Source organism: Chelonia mydas, chromosome 6, assembly GCF_015237465.2.
Source record: "Chelonia mydas isolate rCheMyd1 chromosome 6, rCheMyd1.pri.v2, whole genome shotgun sequence".
NCBI lineage: Eukaryota > Metazoa > Chordata > Testudines > Cheloniidae > Chelonia > Chelonia mydas.
Genome location: NC_051246.2, coordinates 64,437,568 through 64,456,405, shown reverse-complemented (window position 1 = coordinate 64,456,405; position 18,838 = coordinate 64,437,568). Strand labels below are relative to the sequence as shown.

Sequence of the window (18,838 nt, the reverse complement as noted above, 5' to 3'; positions counted from 1 at the left end):
GTAGGTAGCACTGTGCAACAATCCCTGTTCTCATGTGAGGAAGGCAAACAGTATTACTATCCCTACTGTACAAAGAGAGAAACTGAAGCACAGATTGGCTAAGTTCACTTTCCAAGAATCACATCAGTGGCACAGCCAGGAACAGAACCCAGGAGTCTTGGCTTCCAGCAGTTTGTTCTAACCTTTCAACCACCCTAAACTTAGAGACCTAGTCTACTACATCCTCCCATATTAAGGTATGTTTACACTGCAGTTGTCAGGTGTGATCGCTACATGCATAGTCATGCCTGAGCTAGCTCAGATCAAGCTAACTCGCTAAAAATAGCAGTGAAGCTGCAGCAGCACAGCTGGCAGCATGGGCTAGGCATCCAAATTGGTACCCAGGGTACAAGGCAGGCTTATACTACAATGGCTAGCTAGTGCTCCCACAGCTTCACTGTTATTTTTAGTGAGCTAGCTTGGGCATGTCTACATGTGCAGCAATCAGACCTGCCTGCAGTGTAGACATACCCTAAGGCCAGGTCTACACAGGAAACTTATATTGGTATAGCCATGTCAGGAATGTGCAAAAAACCACAGCCCTGACTGACACAGCCATGCCAACATGAAACCCTGTATATACATAGTGAGGTCAGTGGAAGAGGACTTCTGTCAATACAGCTAATTTTGTTCAGGGAGGTGATGTTCCTACACTGACAGAAAAACCCCATGCCAACCTACCATGCCAGTATAGTCTCCTTAGTGTAGACATGCTCTTAATTGCAGATAGTAGTTGTGATCCTTTGATCTCTTGCTTTGCAATCAAAGTACTTGACTTTCTGAAATAAAATCTTAAAGTAAAAGTACTGCCCTTGTGTGCAGTTAAACTGGAAGTTTCCTTCGAGTTCAGAGAGCATGCAGGCTTCCTTAAACTCAGTGGCTGTCACCAGTAAAAGCAGGAAAGATCACAAGCATTTGGAGTCAGTGGGGTTGAAAAGCAGAAGATACAATAATTCCATCCAGAGTTTAAAGAACAATCTGTTTGACACCTTTCTGATAGTTACACTGCCAGAACTATGAATTAGCCATAACAATAACACAGCACAGAGTCCCATGACAAATCAGTGGCATTAGCCATAACAATAATGCACAACACAGTGTCTCCTGTGTTTACCAAACAATCTGAATTGTCTTTGATAAAACAGACTTCATTCTGATGAGATAAAAACCTTCACACATGAGCACGACTCACGTCAAATAATTAGCAGTTCTGAGTTGCTTAATTTAAAGCATAGAGTTTCCTTCTCAGGAAACTCTAGTCCCTGGATATCCTCAGTCCATGTCAAGGCTCAGTAACACATCTCACACAAAATAAATTCTGAACACCATTGTCCCTCTGGCTGGAATTCTCTGATGGACATAGATTTGCCACCTCCCCCAGGATTTCTGGCATGTTATAAATACTGTATACAGGAAATGACTGTGGAGGCACTGGATGGCTCAGGGGATTGCTAATAGGCTAGAGAGTTTTTCTCATCTAAATCACTGGCTCAGATATAGCCTTGTTTGACAGTGACCATTGCTTTCTGATGGCCTAGGTAAAATGCATTGGTAATCTGAGTCTAGTTCTTAGGATACCCCCACAACTGGCACTAATTGGCCTCTTGGCAATATCGGCCTAGGACACTGAGCTGCAGTACCCTGTTACTTGAGGACAGGACTGAAGCACACTGACAGAAGACCGTGTAGGGACACCTCCATTGCTGCTGCCCACAGTGTGCCTGTTCTGTGGAAGAACAAAGGATGTCAGCCTCAGACCCCATGGTGATAGAAGCAACACAAGGACCTGAATAGACTATGACTGTCAAACTGGCATCTTGGACCAGCATTACATTCAGTTTTCAGTATGCTGACTTAGTTTAATTTTTAAAAGAAAACACATTTTAAAACCATGGAGGTGAACTATTCTCATGAACAAGATTATATCAGTCACTGGGATCAGTTCTACAAGATATGCAATGATGAAGTAGCTATTGCAAGTTAAATAAATTCAGTCAGGCTAGCTAATGTACAGGAATCTCAGTTCCCTGCTAGCTTGTCCTCAATACCCAAGAAATATGGTGGAAATATCTTATTTTTGCGCTGCTGTATAAATACCTATATAAGTTATTTATTATTTCCCCAGCCTGCCCTTCCTTCTCCCTTGGAAGATTGTCCAGTTTGGATAGCTGTGAATGAAGATGGCATTAGCATACTGGATTACAACACTATGGTATGGTGAAGCATGTTGATTGAGAAAAATAACTTCATCCCTGCAGAAGCACATTCCCACAATCTTGACTCAGAGTAAAATCCTGGCCACACTAAAATCAATGGTAAACTTCTATTGACTTCAAATGGGACCAGGATTTGACACACAGAAGTTAGAGATGGAAAAGATTTTCTGTATTTGAACCGTGCATAAAGATACAGGGTCATTACTGCTGAGTCAGAGTGGCAGATGCAATTTGTTAATTCCAACCAGGCTATTAAAACGGTTGGACTATCTCTCTCAGAGGCAGCTAGGTACCGGGTTTGCAGGGAAATCTTAGGAACAGCCTAATACGGGGATCAAGCTTAGGCTGAGATGTTTCTTTGTTTTCTGAATTACCAATAAAGCTAAATCCCAAACAGGGGCGTAAATTTGGACTATTAACAGTATGTCTACATTCTGTTCAGCGCAGCAGAGCTGCTTACAGCTGTTTTCATTACTGGGAATCTGATGTTGCCTAAGCAAATAACAAGAGTACTCTTTGGGGAAACTTTTTTCTTTTAAAAGAATCTAGTTGCTGATTGAACTTTCTCTCCATTGTCTGCAGCACTTAAGGCTATCTTATGCATACCCGTCTGTGCTGACCTTTGGAGGCTGTCGGGATGACTTCATGATTGTAGTCAGTCAGGGGAAGGACAGGAGTTCTGGGAAAAACAGCACTGAAAAACTACTTTTCAGAATGGCAGCTCCAAAGGTGGGTATAAGACAAACACCAAAATAGGTCCCTTCCACCTGGCAGCAGAAAAACTGTGTATTAAAACCTGCTAGGCCTTTGGTGTATTTCCAAAGGAATAGTTCCTTTCCTTTCTGCACTAACCCTCCTGTGCTTTCAACCTGGGAAGCCCCTTATGGGCATGGGCCTCAAACTGATTGATCCATTCAACCCAGCCCTAAATGTATTCGCTCAGCCCTAAATAGAGCAACTCAGCTTTCAGACATTGCCATGCTCAGCAATTTCTCTGCACATGGGTGCTGGAAACCAAAGTGCATTTTCCCTCTAACTGATCTACCGTTAATCATTTTCTTTCTCCCACAGATTGTTGAGGTGACTCTTCTAATTGCCAGCTATATTAACTACTGTGCACTGACTCCCCTCCTGTCTCCTGCACCTCCTTCTCTGAACATCATCTCGCCTCTGAGCACAACGCCAACTAAAAAGCTCTGGGAGACTCAAAGCCAGTGTTTCTTTCCTTCCATGCCCCGTACTACCAAGGGGCCTACACTGCTCTGAGTGCTTGTTCTCAGTGCCTTTGGGTTTTAGTGGTTTTGGGTTTTTTTGCAAGCTGCCCAATTTTGAGTTGAGGACTGCTGTGATTTTGCTGTTTATGTATCCTGTTTTAATGCAGACTCCAGTTCTCTCTCCTTAGTGTGGTATGAAGTATGTTTAGAGGTAATATCCTTTCTTTTCTAAAGACTAGATTTTGGGGTCTGTCCACATTTCCTCTCTCTGCTACATGCTATCCTAAACATTGTGGCTAAGGTCATCTTCCCTTCTTGCTGCTCCAATCATGTCACTCCCTCTGAATCTCTTCACTAGCTTTTGCACTCCTTCCATCGTAGGGTTGTCAATTTTGGTTGGACATGTTCTTGGAGTTTTTATCACACGATGTAATCTTTAATTCCTTGAGACTCCAGGACAATCCTGGAGGGTTGGCAACCCTACTTCCATGTCATGTTCAAGCTGCTCTTCTAAGTGTGCCCCTTCCCATTCTGGGCTTTGCACCTTGTCTCAGGTCACCATCCCCTATGCCTAGAAACTGTCTCCCACTTCTTGCGCTCCTCGTGAGCTCTCTTGTATCCTTAACACATCCCTTTTCAGTAGCTTTTCACCATTCGTCTCCTGCCAAATCCTGTATGTCCACTTCACTTTTGAATCATTAACTTACCTGTCCTTCACCTGAATTAGACTGTAAGCAACTTGGGCAATGGACTTTGACTTTTGTGTGTTTCAAGCATAATACACAGTGATGAGAACTGTGGTATGAGCCTTCTGCAAGGATACTTCATAATGAATACGGCCAGTATGACAAGTTTTATATTCCTGGATCAGAAAATACATGCACCAAAACAGGACAATTACCAGAGTATAAAGAGTAATATAATGGAGCTTTACGGTGACCCTATCATGTAGTTTAGGTACAACATTAACCCTATGCTCTGGTGGTGAATGTCCTCCATGTTCCAAAGACTTTCCGGTGGTGTTTAAATTCACTATTGCCAACCCCAAAACAAGTTAAAATAACCAGTCTTTCTGTATGACCTACAATATTTTGTACTGTGCTGCTGAATATGCATGCAAACCAAGACTACAAGTGAACTTAACCCCACAGCTGTGCTGACACCTCAGTGTGATTGGTGCTCAGATTCAAAAGCTGATGCAGTCCTGAGCCTGTATTGACCTGTAGTCTAAGAAAGACATAGAAAGGGAAAAAATAAAGTTGACTAGACGAAAGGAAGCTAAGCTGACAAGCAAAGAAATGTCACAGTCTATCTTTGAAGAGAGCATATTATAGAGAAAAGGGAGAGTAAAGGAGGAGAGTTTACTACTACTTTAAAACAAAGGCCAGGGCAATTTTGCTTTAGTAAAATTAGGGCAGAAATGTGGCAACATCTCTGCATTTTGAGAACTTAGTAAAGAGTGAATAGGACTGGAACAGATGTCTGACGATGTCCTTACTCCTGCAGGACTGAGGTACCATGGAATGCCAGGCTGGTCTATATAATAGACAAAAAGCTAGGTCTCCACCACAGGGCTGTATTTATCATGCACAGTCCCCTGCCAGACACATGCTTTCAAAGAATCTTGGTGTTCACCACTATATTGTATGTATTTCAGGATGTGTTCACTACTGTATAACATTACTGCACGTGATCTCTACGAATTGGATGGCAAGGCAAATGAGTTTTGTATTTATAATGTCTTCCAGCAACTGGTGTAGTTTTTAGAAATAGCTAGACCACACTAATTTCATAGGTGCAGTTACTTCCAAACCCCAGCTTCCACCATACCATTAGGGCAAGGGAAAGTGGCTAGCAAATATATTCCCAATACTGTCCTTCAGGCCTTCCTAACTAGTGCTGTTTCACCAGTCCCAAAGGGACTCTATCAAAGTCGGAAGGGCCAAAATGTGAAATTTTTTGTAGAGGTTTCACATAGGTTTTTTAAATTATTCTTCAAAGACACACAAATCTACCTAGTTAGGTTTTTATACTGTGCTCATCTATCTTCTAACTTTCTAAAAAGCTTTAAAAAAATTTAAATTGTCATCTCCCCAGCACCCACGAACAACCTATAACAAACTATGTGCACTGCCTAGCTGACATGGGCACCGCACCAAAAGAATCCAGTCCCCATGAGCAGTTCTACAGTAACAAACCAGTTCTTCCAGCCCAGCATTCAGAATGAGCAAACTGTTTTGTTATTGTCAATGTGCTTAATCTCGTGCCCATCAGCAACCCTGCAAACCAGTGTATACAACCCAGCACACTACAAGCAACCTTACAACAACAAGCCAGTGTATACAACGAGGACATTACAGAAAGAAAACAGGTTTCAATTTCAAGCTTCCAATGACTAATTAGGCACAAATAGTGAAGAGCATGGAACTGGGAAAATTATCTTGTATGATTCTAAGCAATTTCTTGACAGAATCCTTTTAGGGCTCTAAAATATAGAAAGGCTGGTGGGCTGGTGAAAGTTAATGTGCCAGAAACAGCAGGCTGAAGCTGATAAATCCTGAAGACCTGATTTGCATATACTGTAATTTACCCAGTTCTCACGTGTTCGGGGACTTTCCCATCACACTATTGAGATGAGCTGTGGGTTTTCTGAGTCAAAGAATAATTTTGACAAAGTTTTGATTTTTAGCGTTTTAAAAGTTGCAGATATAGTCAAAAAAGTGACTACATATCTTGACATTGTGGTCTCTGGTATTTATTCTCTCTCTGTAATCCCAGTACAAATGTGCCAATTTGAGTCAAATGGTGTTTTTTTTTCCAATTGCCTGCACTGCAATCCTCCCCTGGGATATGAGAATCCAGCTGGCCTTCTGCCTCTTACATTATCACCAGCAACAAAGATTCCTCAGTCCGAATTGAGCTGTTACTTGTGTTAATGATGCACAAAGCCCTATGGGAGTAACACTTGTTACATTAACGATTTGACTCACACACAGGAAGCAGAGAAATTGAGTAAGAAGCGGGCCATTTTTACTGTCATTTTTCTGACCATAACTGCACTTTAAACTCTACAGCATGGCATGTTGTTCCTTTAGGCATTAGATCTTGTGAACATTCATCAATACTTGAGCATTTCAGGGAACACCCCCACTTTGGTGAATGCCACCATATACCTCTTATTTATAGCTTAACTGACTTCAGAAAACTGTGTAGCTAGCTTAACTATTTTTTTGATTCCTTGATAGAGAATTTAATTTTTTATTTTCATCAACACTCTTGGCAATGACTGGACATTTTCTAAAGTGTAGAATGAGATACTGAATAACAGAAGCCTAACTGCTGTGCTTTATGTAAAAGGATAACTGTGAGATACTGTGAGGTTTTTTTGTTCTTAATAAAATGCAGTTGTCAGTGACTCAAGCTGTGTTTGTTTCATTATATCATAATCAGCATTTCAGCAGCAGTTTGATGTCAAATTGTGACAATCTTTTAGAAGACAAAACCAGCCTGGATTTAAGTAGGCATGTTAAAAAGATGGCCGTACTTCCCTTGCCTTCTGGGCATGCACCTGCTTCAACTTTCCCTTTCCGACCCACTGTTTCTCTCTGGTGGGCCTCCAGCTCTTAGTGCTTGGGGTCACTGAGGTGACTTAGGCCTCCAGGTAAGCCACAAGAACTCCACTCCTTCTGGCATTAAAAAACAACTTTCCAGCATTCCTCAGACTAGGTAGTTCTTCCTGTTCACTCAGCGGGCACCCTCACAGGGCCACATAGTATCTTCACCCATAGGTCTTCTTCTACCATCTTCCTGTGCTCAACAGTCTATTTGCCTTGCTGGCACAGAACCATAGACAGAAGGCTTCCTCTCACTGTCACTGAAAGTCCCAGCCTGGACCCCCTAATTGAGCATCAACTCTCTTCAACATCCCTCTGCACTATCCTGCCCAGGCTACTTCCTTCTGGCAATGCCCCTCCTCAGGGTCTCTCTCTATCCTGTCCCTAGATCTCTCGCATGTCTTTTCCCAGCTCTGTTCTACCCTGTGACCTGGCTGTCTCCTGAGGCCTACGACCAAGGAGAAACCACCCCACCTCATACCTTCATTCCCCTCTCTCACTGAACCACGGGCTACTTCTTACATAGTCCTGCTAGTCATGTGAGTCCCTACTCAGAGGATCTCAAACAATCCCTCCTGGAAACTACACCTCCCATGGCTTCCCACTCTTAAAAGGCCAAACCTCAATTATGCCTGGACTCACAGCACCCGCTCTTAAAGGATGCAACTTCATTGAGTTCAGTGGAGTCCAACCAGCTTACACCAGGGCAAGATTTAGCTCTTAAAGTCTGTACAACTCCAGGTATGACTTCAGTAATTAAGACATGAATTAAAGTATGGGTGAGAAATTGAAGCCCAGAAAGGTTAAATGACTTAACCAAGGCCACCCAGAAGTCAGTGGCAGAACCCAGAGCTCTTGCCTTATGTGCTAACATGTAAAATAGGAAGGCATTTCTTTCTAAAGTGTAAATTTAACATTTTCAGAGTCACTGCCATCTTAGCAGCTGGAGCACTGCATACTGACACACCTAGCTCCATTTTTATGCAAATTATGCGTGAGCCAAAGGCTCCTGATGAGCTGCTGACATGTCCTTTAGGTGGGCAAAGGTTTAGCTGCCCAGGTTATATTATTATGAAAGAGTTCAAAAAAGCCCCACACCTCTAGGTCATCTTAGTTAAAAGCTACAATAATCTTCTGGATAACAATGAGGTACAATACAAATTCACACCATGAAATACTCCCAAGGGCACAAGCCAATAAAAACTTTATTTACACACATTCTCATTACACAACATTATCAGTGGCAGGTTTCCCCACACACGCAAGGAGTCCCAGACATTTATAGGTGGCCTTTACCATCCAAACAAAGTAACCGGCAAACAGTCCAGAAAACAAAGAATTAAATGCTGCAGCAAGTTTGGCATTTTCCTGGGCAAGTTTCCCTTCTCTTAGCTCTCCTCAGACCAGAGAACCAGAGCTCTCCTCTTCGCACATCTGCTTTGCTTTGGCTCACTTAGGGACGATACCTCCTTTTTCAAACAAAAGGTTTAAAGAATTTCACAACAAAAATGTAATACAAATATTCACTGTAGAGGGCATTTGGTTCGTTTGTTCTTTGTGGGTTTATTGGCAATTTGGCCAAAGTTGTATTGTGTGCTTATCAGAATTTGTTTTAGGATTTATTAAAGGAGTATAAATTTGTTGCATGATCTCCCCATACCTAGTCCCATCCCTCTATTGGCAGCGTGGGCAGCGGAGAAGGAAATCCCATCTCTGAGGCTCCAGTCTTGAAAAATTCTACTAATCTGAGTTGTGTTAATATTTTGGACAGCCAAGTAAATTTATTGTTAACTTTTACATCATCATCTTGGCAAGGACAGATTTTGTGGATGGGCTGAAAATTTTTCCATAACCGTGGGCCACCAGCCAGGGTACTAGCAACAACTTCACTTGCTGCTGGATTACAGTCTACATGCACCATCTAATGAAGGACAACTGCAAGACTGTTTTGGTTTGGGGTTCATTTACTATATACAATCTATCCTAGTTTGCTGTGAGTTTTCTACCTTGATGAGCTTTTTAAAGTTCTAATGAAGTTTTAAGTCTTCCTCTGCTCCAGGATTTCTTGGCAACTTCGGTACACTTCAACCAGACAGTCTAGACGTGGCTTGGAGCTCTAGAGGTCAAGGAAAAACAGTCAGGCTCTGGGCTGGTTGCTGAAGAGGTAAGAGTTTTAATATTCATCCACAGTAACATTTGTCAGATGGAGGAAGGAGCGGGAAGAAGGCTCACACAAAGCAAGCTACCATTGGCATGGATATAGAGGGAACTCAAAAGCAAGGCATCTGCAGTAGATTATTTTCCTGAAGCAAGATGATGACTCTATAGAGTGAACTCCTCTTGTATCCATACAACTTGAGGTGATCCATCAGGCTCCAAGGAAGGGCTGAGGCAGATTGGAGGGGAATGATTGTATGAGCATAGCCTGTGTTGTACCTGTCCTGTGGTTAGAGGACTTCAGTCCTCAAGGCTGTCAATGCAGTCCCTTTAAGGAACAGGACATTCACTTTGTTCTTTAAGTTAATGCAATGTTATGGTTGAGGTTTTAAACACTCAGAGGCTAGAATATTCAAGTTGATGGGTCACAGAGAAACTGTAACTTTTATCCTTTGTACATGTAGCATTCTGTATGACTAAATCTGAGCTTTAATTTAATGCCTCAATATACATGTGCAACAGGACAGAATTACAATTGTCACAGGAACCACAACTTTGAACTTCCCAATCTCACCAACAATATAACAGTGACATTTTTCCAGTTTAAAATTCCTTGACTTTTCAGTAATAATATAATAGCAACATTTTTTCAGAAGTTCTCAAAGTGCTTTGTAAACTAATTAAGCCTCACAATACTCTTCAAAGTAAGCGTATCTTTTTTATTGACGAATAAACTGACTTTATTCAGAGGACTTGTCCAAGTTTACACACTGGCCAAACTGAACGTTGGTATGAGGAGGGGTAACTGCTAAATTCAATGGCTTAATTTGGCCCAGTAAATCAGTGCCAGATGCAGGGAAAAGAAAAAATTTGACTGCACATGCTAATACATACATTTGTTACAAGTGAAACACATATATATCTCATGAGAGGGTGGGGAACAAATTATGTGACATGAGACAGGGAGCAATCGTCCACTGTCAGTACTTGGAGTATTTACAGAGAAACCAGAAGGACCTGGTTGACAGGAGATAGAAATACCTCCATAATAAAGAAGGGCACTACTGCAATTGGCTCCCTCTTATACTAATCAAGTGTGGCTTTTAGGTTCCTGGCAAGTTACTAATGAACCTTTGCTAAGCCTCAGTGGTCCTTGGGCTTTAACTATAACTCAGTAAACAGGGGGATTTGGTGAGATCTCTACAGCTTCTTTTTATTAGCCTTGTACATACATCATACTGAGCACTATGATTCTGGTGTATATAATATGTAATGCCAAAATGCATTCCACCAAGAGTATTATGTTATTGTTACCTTTTTGACATTTTGTTAGTCTGTGCTTTCCAGCCTTGACCCCCTTATAATAAGCCATCAATGCCATAGCTGCAAAACATCCACATGGTCCAAATATCACTTATGATGAGGAAACAGAATACTATTACTTACTGGCATTTATACAGCACCTGTCATCCAAGGATCTCAAAGTACTTTATAAAAATGGTTAAGTATTGTTCTACATTCTGCAGATAGATAAGACTGAAGCACACAGAGGGTGAGAGGATTTTTCACAAAGCAAATCAGTCTCTGACTGTGGAATAAAACCCAGGTGTCCTGATTCTCAGATCCATAACCTAATCGTTACCCCCATACTACCTTACATATATTTTTCCTCCTCTATTTACCATAAGAAGCAGCTTTCCTCATATTGACCCAATGTACCTGGATCCTGCCCCAGAGGATCTACCTTTAAGAAAGGGGAGTTCAGACTCCACAGTGCTTAGCCTCTTCTACTACTGTCCATAAGAGGAGAGGACGTGGACTGAAACCACCAATTCATTCCACATAATCACTAAATGGCAGTCAAAGGATAATGATTTTCTGTCACTACTGACCTGGGTCAGATTAAAGCCAACAGAGAGGTGAAAGGTTCTGTATCCCATTCCTAACCTTCTGAGTCATCTAGTCCCCCAGGGTTTTATGACTTTTGAGCTCCCAAAACAGCAGTGTAGTATGAAGTCCACCTAAAAGCTATCTTTGTAAATGTTGCCAATGGCAGCTTGAGAGAACAATAGGTCAGGTCAGTGCAGACGTGTTAACGGGCTCCATCAGATGGTATTCATTAAAATTGCCTTCTCTAAAGTTGGCATAACAGAGAGAAATAAAGACTGTAGAGCGGAGGCAACAAGAGGTTACTGCTCCTGTTAAAGTATCTGTGAATGCAATCTCAAGTGAGCATGTCAGATTGTCTTAGGCGAGAATTATTGAGGGGTACTGCATTTCAGACTAAAGCATCCTCTTTCCTAGCTCCTTGGTAGTGAGTGGTTAAAGGAGAATCAAATACAAGTATCAGGGTATACCCTTGAAAGTAGCATTGTTCAGAGTTGGGTGGATGCGAGAAACCACACCCAAATACAAGCCTATCCCTTGGCATTGGCAATGAATAGAGGCAGCTGAGATCACAGTCCGATGCCAGGATTCTCGGTGGAGCTGTATGGAATTCACTCATTGCAAGTGACATTGGATTTGCTGAAGAAGCTTAATTCATTAACATTTGTAAGTATCTTTGAGATCTTTGCCTATCATCAGCAACATGTGCAGCTGAATGCAATTTAGCTGTGTGTAGCCATTGACAAATTGTGTTCAGTAGTGATTCAGAAACCATGGCTAAAACGTGACACTCAGCAGTAGGTAATTTTCACAGGTAGAGAAGGCTGTAGAGTCATTACATTATACAAAGTATACAAAAAATTGTTATTACTATATTTGTACTTCAGTAGTGCCTAGGAACGTGAAAGGAAAACCCATTGTTAGGCACCGTACAGAGTCAGACAGTAAAAAGAAATTCCCAACCCCAAAGAGCTCATAACCTAGGTTACGACAAGTCACAACAAGTGGATCGTATAAATAAATGGGCAGAGAGGAGAGGAAAGAAGGTAATGTTAAGCAGAGGTCTCAGCTCACCACTTCTGTTTCAATACCTTTGATTGTCATTGGGTAAAAAAGGGAGAGACCATCCACTTACTTCAGAGTACCTCCTTACCAGAACCTTTGACGTGGGTAGCTGAGACTCTACTGGTGGCAGCCTGTATAGCCTGAGGAGCAGACTACACACAGAAGCCAGATAAACTGAGCTGTATGAAACTCACCAGCCTTGGTTCCTAGGCTGACCAATGAGCTTTTCTCTTGGGTTGAGATTTGCACATCTTTCTATTCCTACTCTGAATCCAGAATGGACTACACGAGAGCCAAAAGTGTTTTCCCAACACTAATTTCTACTGCTCCTGTGGCACCAGCTATAAAGTGCTGTAGGAATCAAGCTGGCGGACTCCGAGGCACATCTCGGAGAGAGCAACTGCAATGGGCTGAGTGAGGGGTTATGGAAGGAAAAGTGCCGAGAACCCCAGTAATACCAACAAACTACAAATCTGAGTCTCTCCACAATCCATTTCATTCTCACCTGAAAGAGCGGCACCACCTCAGATACCCCATGAGGTTCCCGAGGATCTTGGAGAAGGATGCACAGGTAATAGATAACTTTTTGCTAAAAAACAAAAGCAAAAACCAACAAAGCATGAGAATTTTATCAGAGTGCCTTAAATTATCAGTGAGAGGGGATCTGTTCCTAACAAAAGTGACCTGAGGGAAGGGGTAAGGCATATTGAGATGACTCAGCACCAACAACTGATTTAAACGAGGAACAATTTTTGCTTTAAAATGATGTGGTCTCCTCTCATCTCCCAACTGTGTTTTACCTTAGAAATATCAGGAATGCCCTGTTTTTCTGGGTTTTGCTGGAGGATCTTTTAAGGCTCCTATAGCATAGATATTGTGATCTCCTTCCCTTTAACTGAAAGAGTAATGGTGCTGAATTTTTAACAAAGACGTTGTTTTTCCAAAATGTTCATCAGTCACTGTAGTTCAACAGGTATTAACAAAAAGCAAACACAAAAAGTGTTTTAAACAGTCTGACTAAAAATTCCTTCCGCTCTTACCCTTTTGACTCATGATATCATTTTACTAATTCTCCAGTTATCACAGGATTTGTCTTTCCTTTAAAATTATATCATAATTAAACAGGATTGTGAAGAATCAAGAAAGGATTTGTCCTGGTCTGCACTGACTACAAAGACGCTGCCAGTGACATCCTGTTAGTAGACTCATTTCTTCGTGACTGTGTTCAAACATGGTAACGTTTTGTCACTTAGTGCAGCACATAGAGTCTTCCAGACTAATCAGACCTGAACAGACTTAAAGCAACAAAAAACAAATTTTAAAGACTTTCAAGCCTTCTTTAGCCATCAAAATGAAGAGAAAAAAAAAAAACATGTCCAAGCTCAGTTGTTTTTTCTTTTGCAGGTCTTGGTTAAGATCTGCACTGCAGTGCTATGAACTCCAAGAGGTTTTCCTGCTCTTTCGTTCCAAGAAGCCAGGTATCTCCTTTCTATACCAATCAACTTCAGAAGCGTTCTCTCAAATACTTTTCAGAGGAAAATGGAGTTCCTGCAGCCATTCCATCTACAGCTGAGATCTCTTCAAATCTTACAAGCCAAGCACAATTGGACCCGGTCTACACTGGAAGGGAACAAATCTAGGGAAACAACCAAACCAAACCCACCCACCCACACCAATATATCATCCCAAAACATACACAGCCCATGCACCTCAGTCTCTAAGGCCCTGTTTACATTACAGTACATTGACACTGCAACTCCCTCCCTCCACTGTCACCCAATATATGTGCAATTTTAGCCACATTTAATATTACACTTTTAATCTGAAATCAACTCCAATAAATTGAGAGGATAATTGCGGCTTTCCCGTAAGACCTTAAACAAAATCAGAAAACCACAAACATAATGAGATTTATTGTGGTCTGTCTTCTGATTTATAAACCATTTGGTGTGTCTGACATCGGGACCAACACTCACAGGTATAGCACAAGAGGGAATGTTTACAACCGCTGACCCAAATTCACCCTGATGTAAATCCACTACCACCAACTTCATTATATCAGGGATGAATGTGGCCTTTTGTTTTAAATGTCCTCTTTCCAGCAGGGTTCAGAAAGGAAAAAGATGGTGCAATGGGAAGAGAAATCAGGAATATAGAACATAATGTTGGTGAAGTTAAGGACACCACACCAGTCCAAGAATTTCACACCTTGACAACAAAATCTGAATCCATTGCCCAGTTAAAACAGTTGTTCCTAGCCGCAAGCACACGGGAAAACATAACAGATGCAGTATTGATTATGCTGTACAAGAAGAAAGGCTGTATGAGCTGATTACCATATAGATGGCCTCATTGATGACCACGTCCTTCACTTGGCTCATTTCAATGAAGGTTGTATTCTCTTTGCCCGAAGCATAGGATGAGGTCATCTGGATGCCAAGTGAGCCAATGACTAACAGGGACTCATGGTCAATTTTCACAAAGTGCAGGTACACGATCAAGCCAATCAGGGTGATAAATATAGCAGCTGAGAGCACCATACTGTTCTGTAAAGAAAACCAAACAGGCATTTAGGCTCCAACCCTGCAATTAACTGCATGCAAGCATAGACATGGGGCTATGTACAGTAAATTGTAGGGTCATCCATGAAAGTCTGATAGTTCCCATCTTGCTTGACACACTGTGGACTAACCTTTAGATCAGGAAGCATGAGTCTCTATACCTTGAACTTAATTAAGTGCCAAGCTCTGTGGTTGAGTGCTGTAACAGACTGATACCTCAGTGGATCAGGCCTGGAGGGGGACCTATAACTGACCAGTGGGTTCTACTAACTCTGCCCCAAAACACCAAGTTATATCAGACAAGACAGACTGTCATATAAATGCAGATTATGATGCAGTTACACTTACAAAGATAGACAGGTATTACCCCTTTTTTATAGATGGTGAATCAGAGGCCCAGCATGATTAGAGAGTAAGGATGGTCTTGTGGTTCAAGCACTGGATTGGGAATCAGAAGATGTGAGTTCAGTCTAGTTCTGCCATGTGTGACCTTTATTAATCTTAATTTCTCTGCCTTAGTACCCTGATCGGTACAATGGTAGTAATACTTGTCCCTTTCTTCAATGCTTTGTCTTGTATATTTAGACCGTAAGCTTTCTGGAGATGGAACTGTGCCTTGCTAGGTGTTTGTATGGTGCCCTGATCTTGGGACCTTTTGCTATTACTACAATATAAATAATACATGCTAAATCAATGATTAGATTAAACTCAAGCACCAGGTCACTTGAATAGCTGGGAATAGTATCCAGGTGTCCTGACTCAAAATCCAGTGCTCTATCCCCAGGACCAATTTTAGAGAGAACATTGCTGAGCACAGGAAATATTAATTCTATCACTAACGGACCAAAACTCTGTTGTTCTAACTCATTTCATGCCACTTCCCAAACTGAATAATCCTTGATGGCTGTCTTGAAGGAGGAATGATGCTGGACTGCTCGCTAGCACTGTTACAGGAGAAAGGGGTCCTGCGCTGCACTAAGAGGGTGGTGAGGTTGAGGCTCAGGTTCTTGGGGTAATGGAAGAATTTCAACCAATGGTGTACAGCTTAGATCAGTGTTCTCCACAGCTTGTATAATCAAGTAGGAAGGCACTGGGGGCAACTGCTGACAGATTAATGCCTTCTTACAGGAATTTAGGATACAATTCCCTCACTAACAAGTGGCTGCTAAATCCTTGCTCAATAAACTATCTTCTGACATTGACAACCTTGCCAATTATCACCCTGGTCTCTTATCTTTGCTTTCTGGGAAATGTCACTGAGAAGGTCGTCGTGTGGCCATGCTAGTGTTAACTGTAGTCCTCAGACTTTCTTGAGCCTTTTCAGTCCATCTTTTGGCTTCAATATACACTATAGAGATTGCACTGGTCTCATTGGTTGTTCACAATCTCTCAGTAATGCTAAAGGTCAGATATTTATGCCTATTCTTTTAGATCTGTCAACAGTCTTTAAAATCTTTGCCCACAAGGTCTTGTTGACACATGACGACAAGTACGTAGATGGTATTGCTAGTGGAGTGCCCTTCTTTCCCCTCAGAAAAATTTGAGAGAATTATTCTCCGTGATCACTTCTCTGTCCCCAAGAAATATCTCCTGTGGGTTTCCAGACACTCATCTCTCCTGTTCAGTGTATACAATCTGGCTCCCATCAATATGCTAGACATGGATCCATATACATAAAAAATACATGATCCCTGCCCTGAAGAAGCTTACAAACTAACTGAGGCTTCTGGGAAGATAATGAAATCAGAATGTGGCTGTCATGCAACTCTGACTCATTTTCATCAAATGAAGATGACAGAGCATCTTTGCTTTCCCAGAGCCTGGGTGAGCCCAAGACTTGGGATGTGAACTAGCAGAAGCTCAGCTCAAGCAGAATTGCAGTAATGCTCTACATGGGGATACCCCTAAAGATCACTTAACAGCAACATCAGTCAGTCTTCCTGAATAGTGATATATTACATCCATTTGCTAGGAACTGGCTTTCTATTCACTTCTAAGAATTTACTTTGCCCTGTATCATCAGAGTCTCAGCTACCTGGTGCATCATCTTGCTCTCCATAAGCCATCATAGCAGCTGAAGTCAGATGGAGTGAGTGTTCATGCTCACTAGCCCCTAGATTTCTACATCTGGGGGCTAGATGTACCGATGCATGTTCATTTTCATTATCTGAGTCAGATGCCACCAGCAGAAGGCTGATTTTCTTTTTTGGTGGTTCGGATTCTGTAGTTTCCACATCAGCGTGTTGCTCTTTTAAGACATCTGAAAGCATGCTCCCTACCTCGTCCCTCTCAGATTTTGGAAGGCACTTCCGATTCTTAAATCTTGGGTTGAGTGCTGTAGCTATCTTTAGAAATCTCACATTGGTACCTTCTTTGCGTTTTGTCAAATCTCCAGCGAAAGTGTTCTTAAAATGAACATGTTCTGGGTCATCATCCGAGACTGCTATAACATGAAATATATGGCAGAATGTGGGTAAAACAGAGCAGGGGACATACAATTCTCCCCCAAGGAGTTCAGTCACAAATTTAGTTAACTCATTATTTTTTTAAATGAGCGTCATCAGCATGGAAGCATGTCCTCTGGAATGGTGGCCAAAGCATGAAACGGCATATGAATGTTTAGCATATCTGGCACTTAAATACCTTGTAATGCTGGCTACAAAAGTGCCAAGCAAATGCCTGTTCTCACTTTCTGGTGACATTGTAAATAAGAAGAGAGCAGCATTATCTCCTGTAAATGTACACAAACTTGTTTGTCTGAGTGATTGGCTGAACAAGAAGTAGGACTGAATGGATCTGTAGCCTCTGAAGTTTTATATAGTTTTGTTTTTGAGTGCAGTTATGCAAAAAAAAAAAAATCTACATTTGTAAGCTGCACTTTCAGGACAAAGAGATTGCACTACAGTACTTGTCTGAGGTGAACTGAAAAATACTATTTCTTCTGTTTATCATTTTTACAGTGCAAATATTTGTAATCAAAATATACACTTTGATTTCAATTACAACACAGAATATAAGACAGAAAATGTAGAAAAATATCCAAAATATTTAATAAATTTCAATTGGTAGTCTCTTGTTTAACAGTGCAATTAAAACTGCAATGAATCACAATTAATTTTTTTAATCGCGATTAATTTTTTTGAGTTAATCGCGAGTTAACTGCGATTAATCGACAGCCCTACCCTATTCGGAATCTAACAACTTCAGTTTGACTAAAGGATAGCTTTCAGAAAGGCATCCAGAAAGTCTTGATTTGAAGACATCAAGATATGGAGAATCCACCACTTCCCTGCTCATTTCTTCCAGCAGTTACTCACCCTCAGTGTTAAATTTGTGCTTTATTTCTAACTTGAATTTGTCTGCCTTTAACTTTTGTTCCTGTTATGCCTTTCTCGGAATTTGCGCCGGTTTAAGGCGCTGGCTGCTGCCTGGTGTCTGTGTGCGAAGGTGGTGGGGGCAAAGGGATTCCCTGGGTAAATAATGACAAAAGGTCCCTTCTTTTAAATAATGACATGAACTGTTTTCCAAATTTCCGTGCCCGCCTGGAGACTGCAGCACTTTGATAAATGAGCAGTGGGCCATGGGGGACCCTGATGGGGCGCAGGGGACGCGGGCTGACGCCAGGGCTCCCCTGACGGGGGATTTCGGGGGCCCCTCACGGGGGCTGGGAGAAGGTGGCGGCGCATGACCTGGGCGCCCGCAAGGCGGAGGAGGCTTTGGGGGCCCCGGCCGGGGCAGAGCCCCGGGGGCGCGGTCGGGGCGGGCCCGGGGAGCCCCTCGGTACCTGGCTGAGCACGAAGAGCCCATAAGCCGCCAGCCAGACGGAGCAGGTAGCGGCGCTCAGCGAGCGCAGCTGCAGCCGGGGGCAGCGCACCGAGAACTCCCGGCAGGAGGCGCTGTACTGGCGGCGCTGCAGCGCGATGCGGCCCCCAGACACGGCCCGGTACACCCCCTCCTCCATATTGCCCCGCCAGCCAGCCAGCCGCACCGAGCGGGCCTCCCGCCGCGCAGAGCGGCCCCGACTGCCCGCCGCTCTAGCCACCACTTGCCGTCAGCTCCATGGTACAGAGCTCTCACTTCCGCCG

General features: G+C 42.4%; 2 protein-coding genes across 6 annotated transcripts in view; one reads left to right on the top strand and one right to left on the bottom strand.

The window, feature by feature from the left end:
* PLEKHH1 (pleckstrin homology, MyTH4 and FERM domain containing H1) overlaps positions 1-6,884 on the top strand; it is an 84,143-nt gene extending 77,259 nt beyond the window's left edge. For 3 of the 4 annotated variants that reach the window (XM_043548107.1, XM_043548106.1, XM_037900271.2), the window contains exons 27-29: positions 2,165-2,251; positions 2,838-2,984; positions 3,327-6,884. In XM_043548107.1, the coding sequence (XP_043404042.1) occupies positions 2,165-2,251; positions 2,838-2,984; positions 3,327-3,521 (429 nt within the window). In that variant the 3' untranslated portion in view covers positions 3,522-6,884. Of the gene's footprint in view, positions 1-2,164; positions 2,252-2,837; positions 2,985-3,326 lie in introns of those variants that run through there. The other variant, XM_043548108.1, reaches the window with a different exon arrangement.
* Positions 6,885-8,270: 1,386 nt separating this feature from the next.
* PIGH (phosphatidylinositol glycan anchor biosynthesis class H) lies at positions 8,271-18,838 on the bottom strand. Of its 2 annotated transcripts, XM_037900281.2 has the most exons (5): positions 18,538-18,817; positions 14,529-14,738; positions 12,698-12,781; positions 9,090-9,199; positions 8,271-8,552 (listed from the first exon to the last, which is right to left on the bottom strand). In XM_037900281.2, exons 1-4 carry the CDS (start codon positions 18,712-18,714, stop codon positions 9,122-9,124), a joined length of 549 nt encoding a protein of 182 aa, XP_037756209.1. In that variant the 5' UTR covers positions 18,715-18,817; the 3' UTR covers positions 8,271-8,552; positions 9,090-9,121. The 2 variants fall into 2 exon arrangements, with proteins under 2 accessions (XP_037756209.1, XP_007054381.1); XM_007054319.4 differs by having other exon boundaries at positions 8,271-9,199; positions 18,538-18,838.

Excerpts from the sequence above, each read along its gene's own strand:
- PIGH (XM_007054319.4), bottom strand. The coding sequence starts at position 18,714 with ATGGAGGAGGGGGTGTACCGGGCCGTGTCTGGGGGCCGCATCGCGCTG. Across the intron at positions 14,739-18,537 it reads GGCTCTTCGTGCTCAGCCAG|AACAGTATGGTGCTCTCAGC; the intron begins GTACCGAGGGGC and ends TTTTCTTTACAG. Across the intron at positions 9,200-12,697 it reads AGGTGGTGCCGCTCTTTCAG|AGCTCCAAGCCACGTCTAGA; the intron begins GTGAGAATGAAA and ends CTTGACCTCTAG.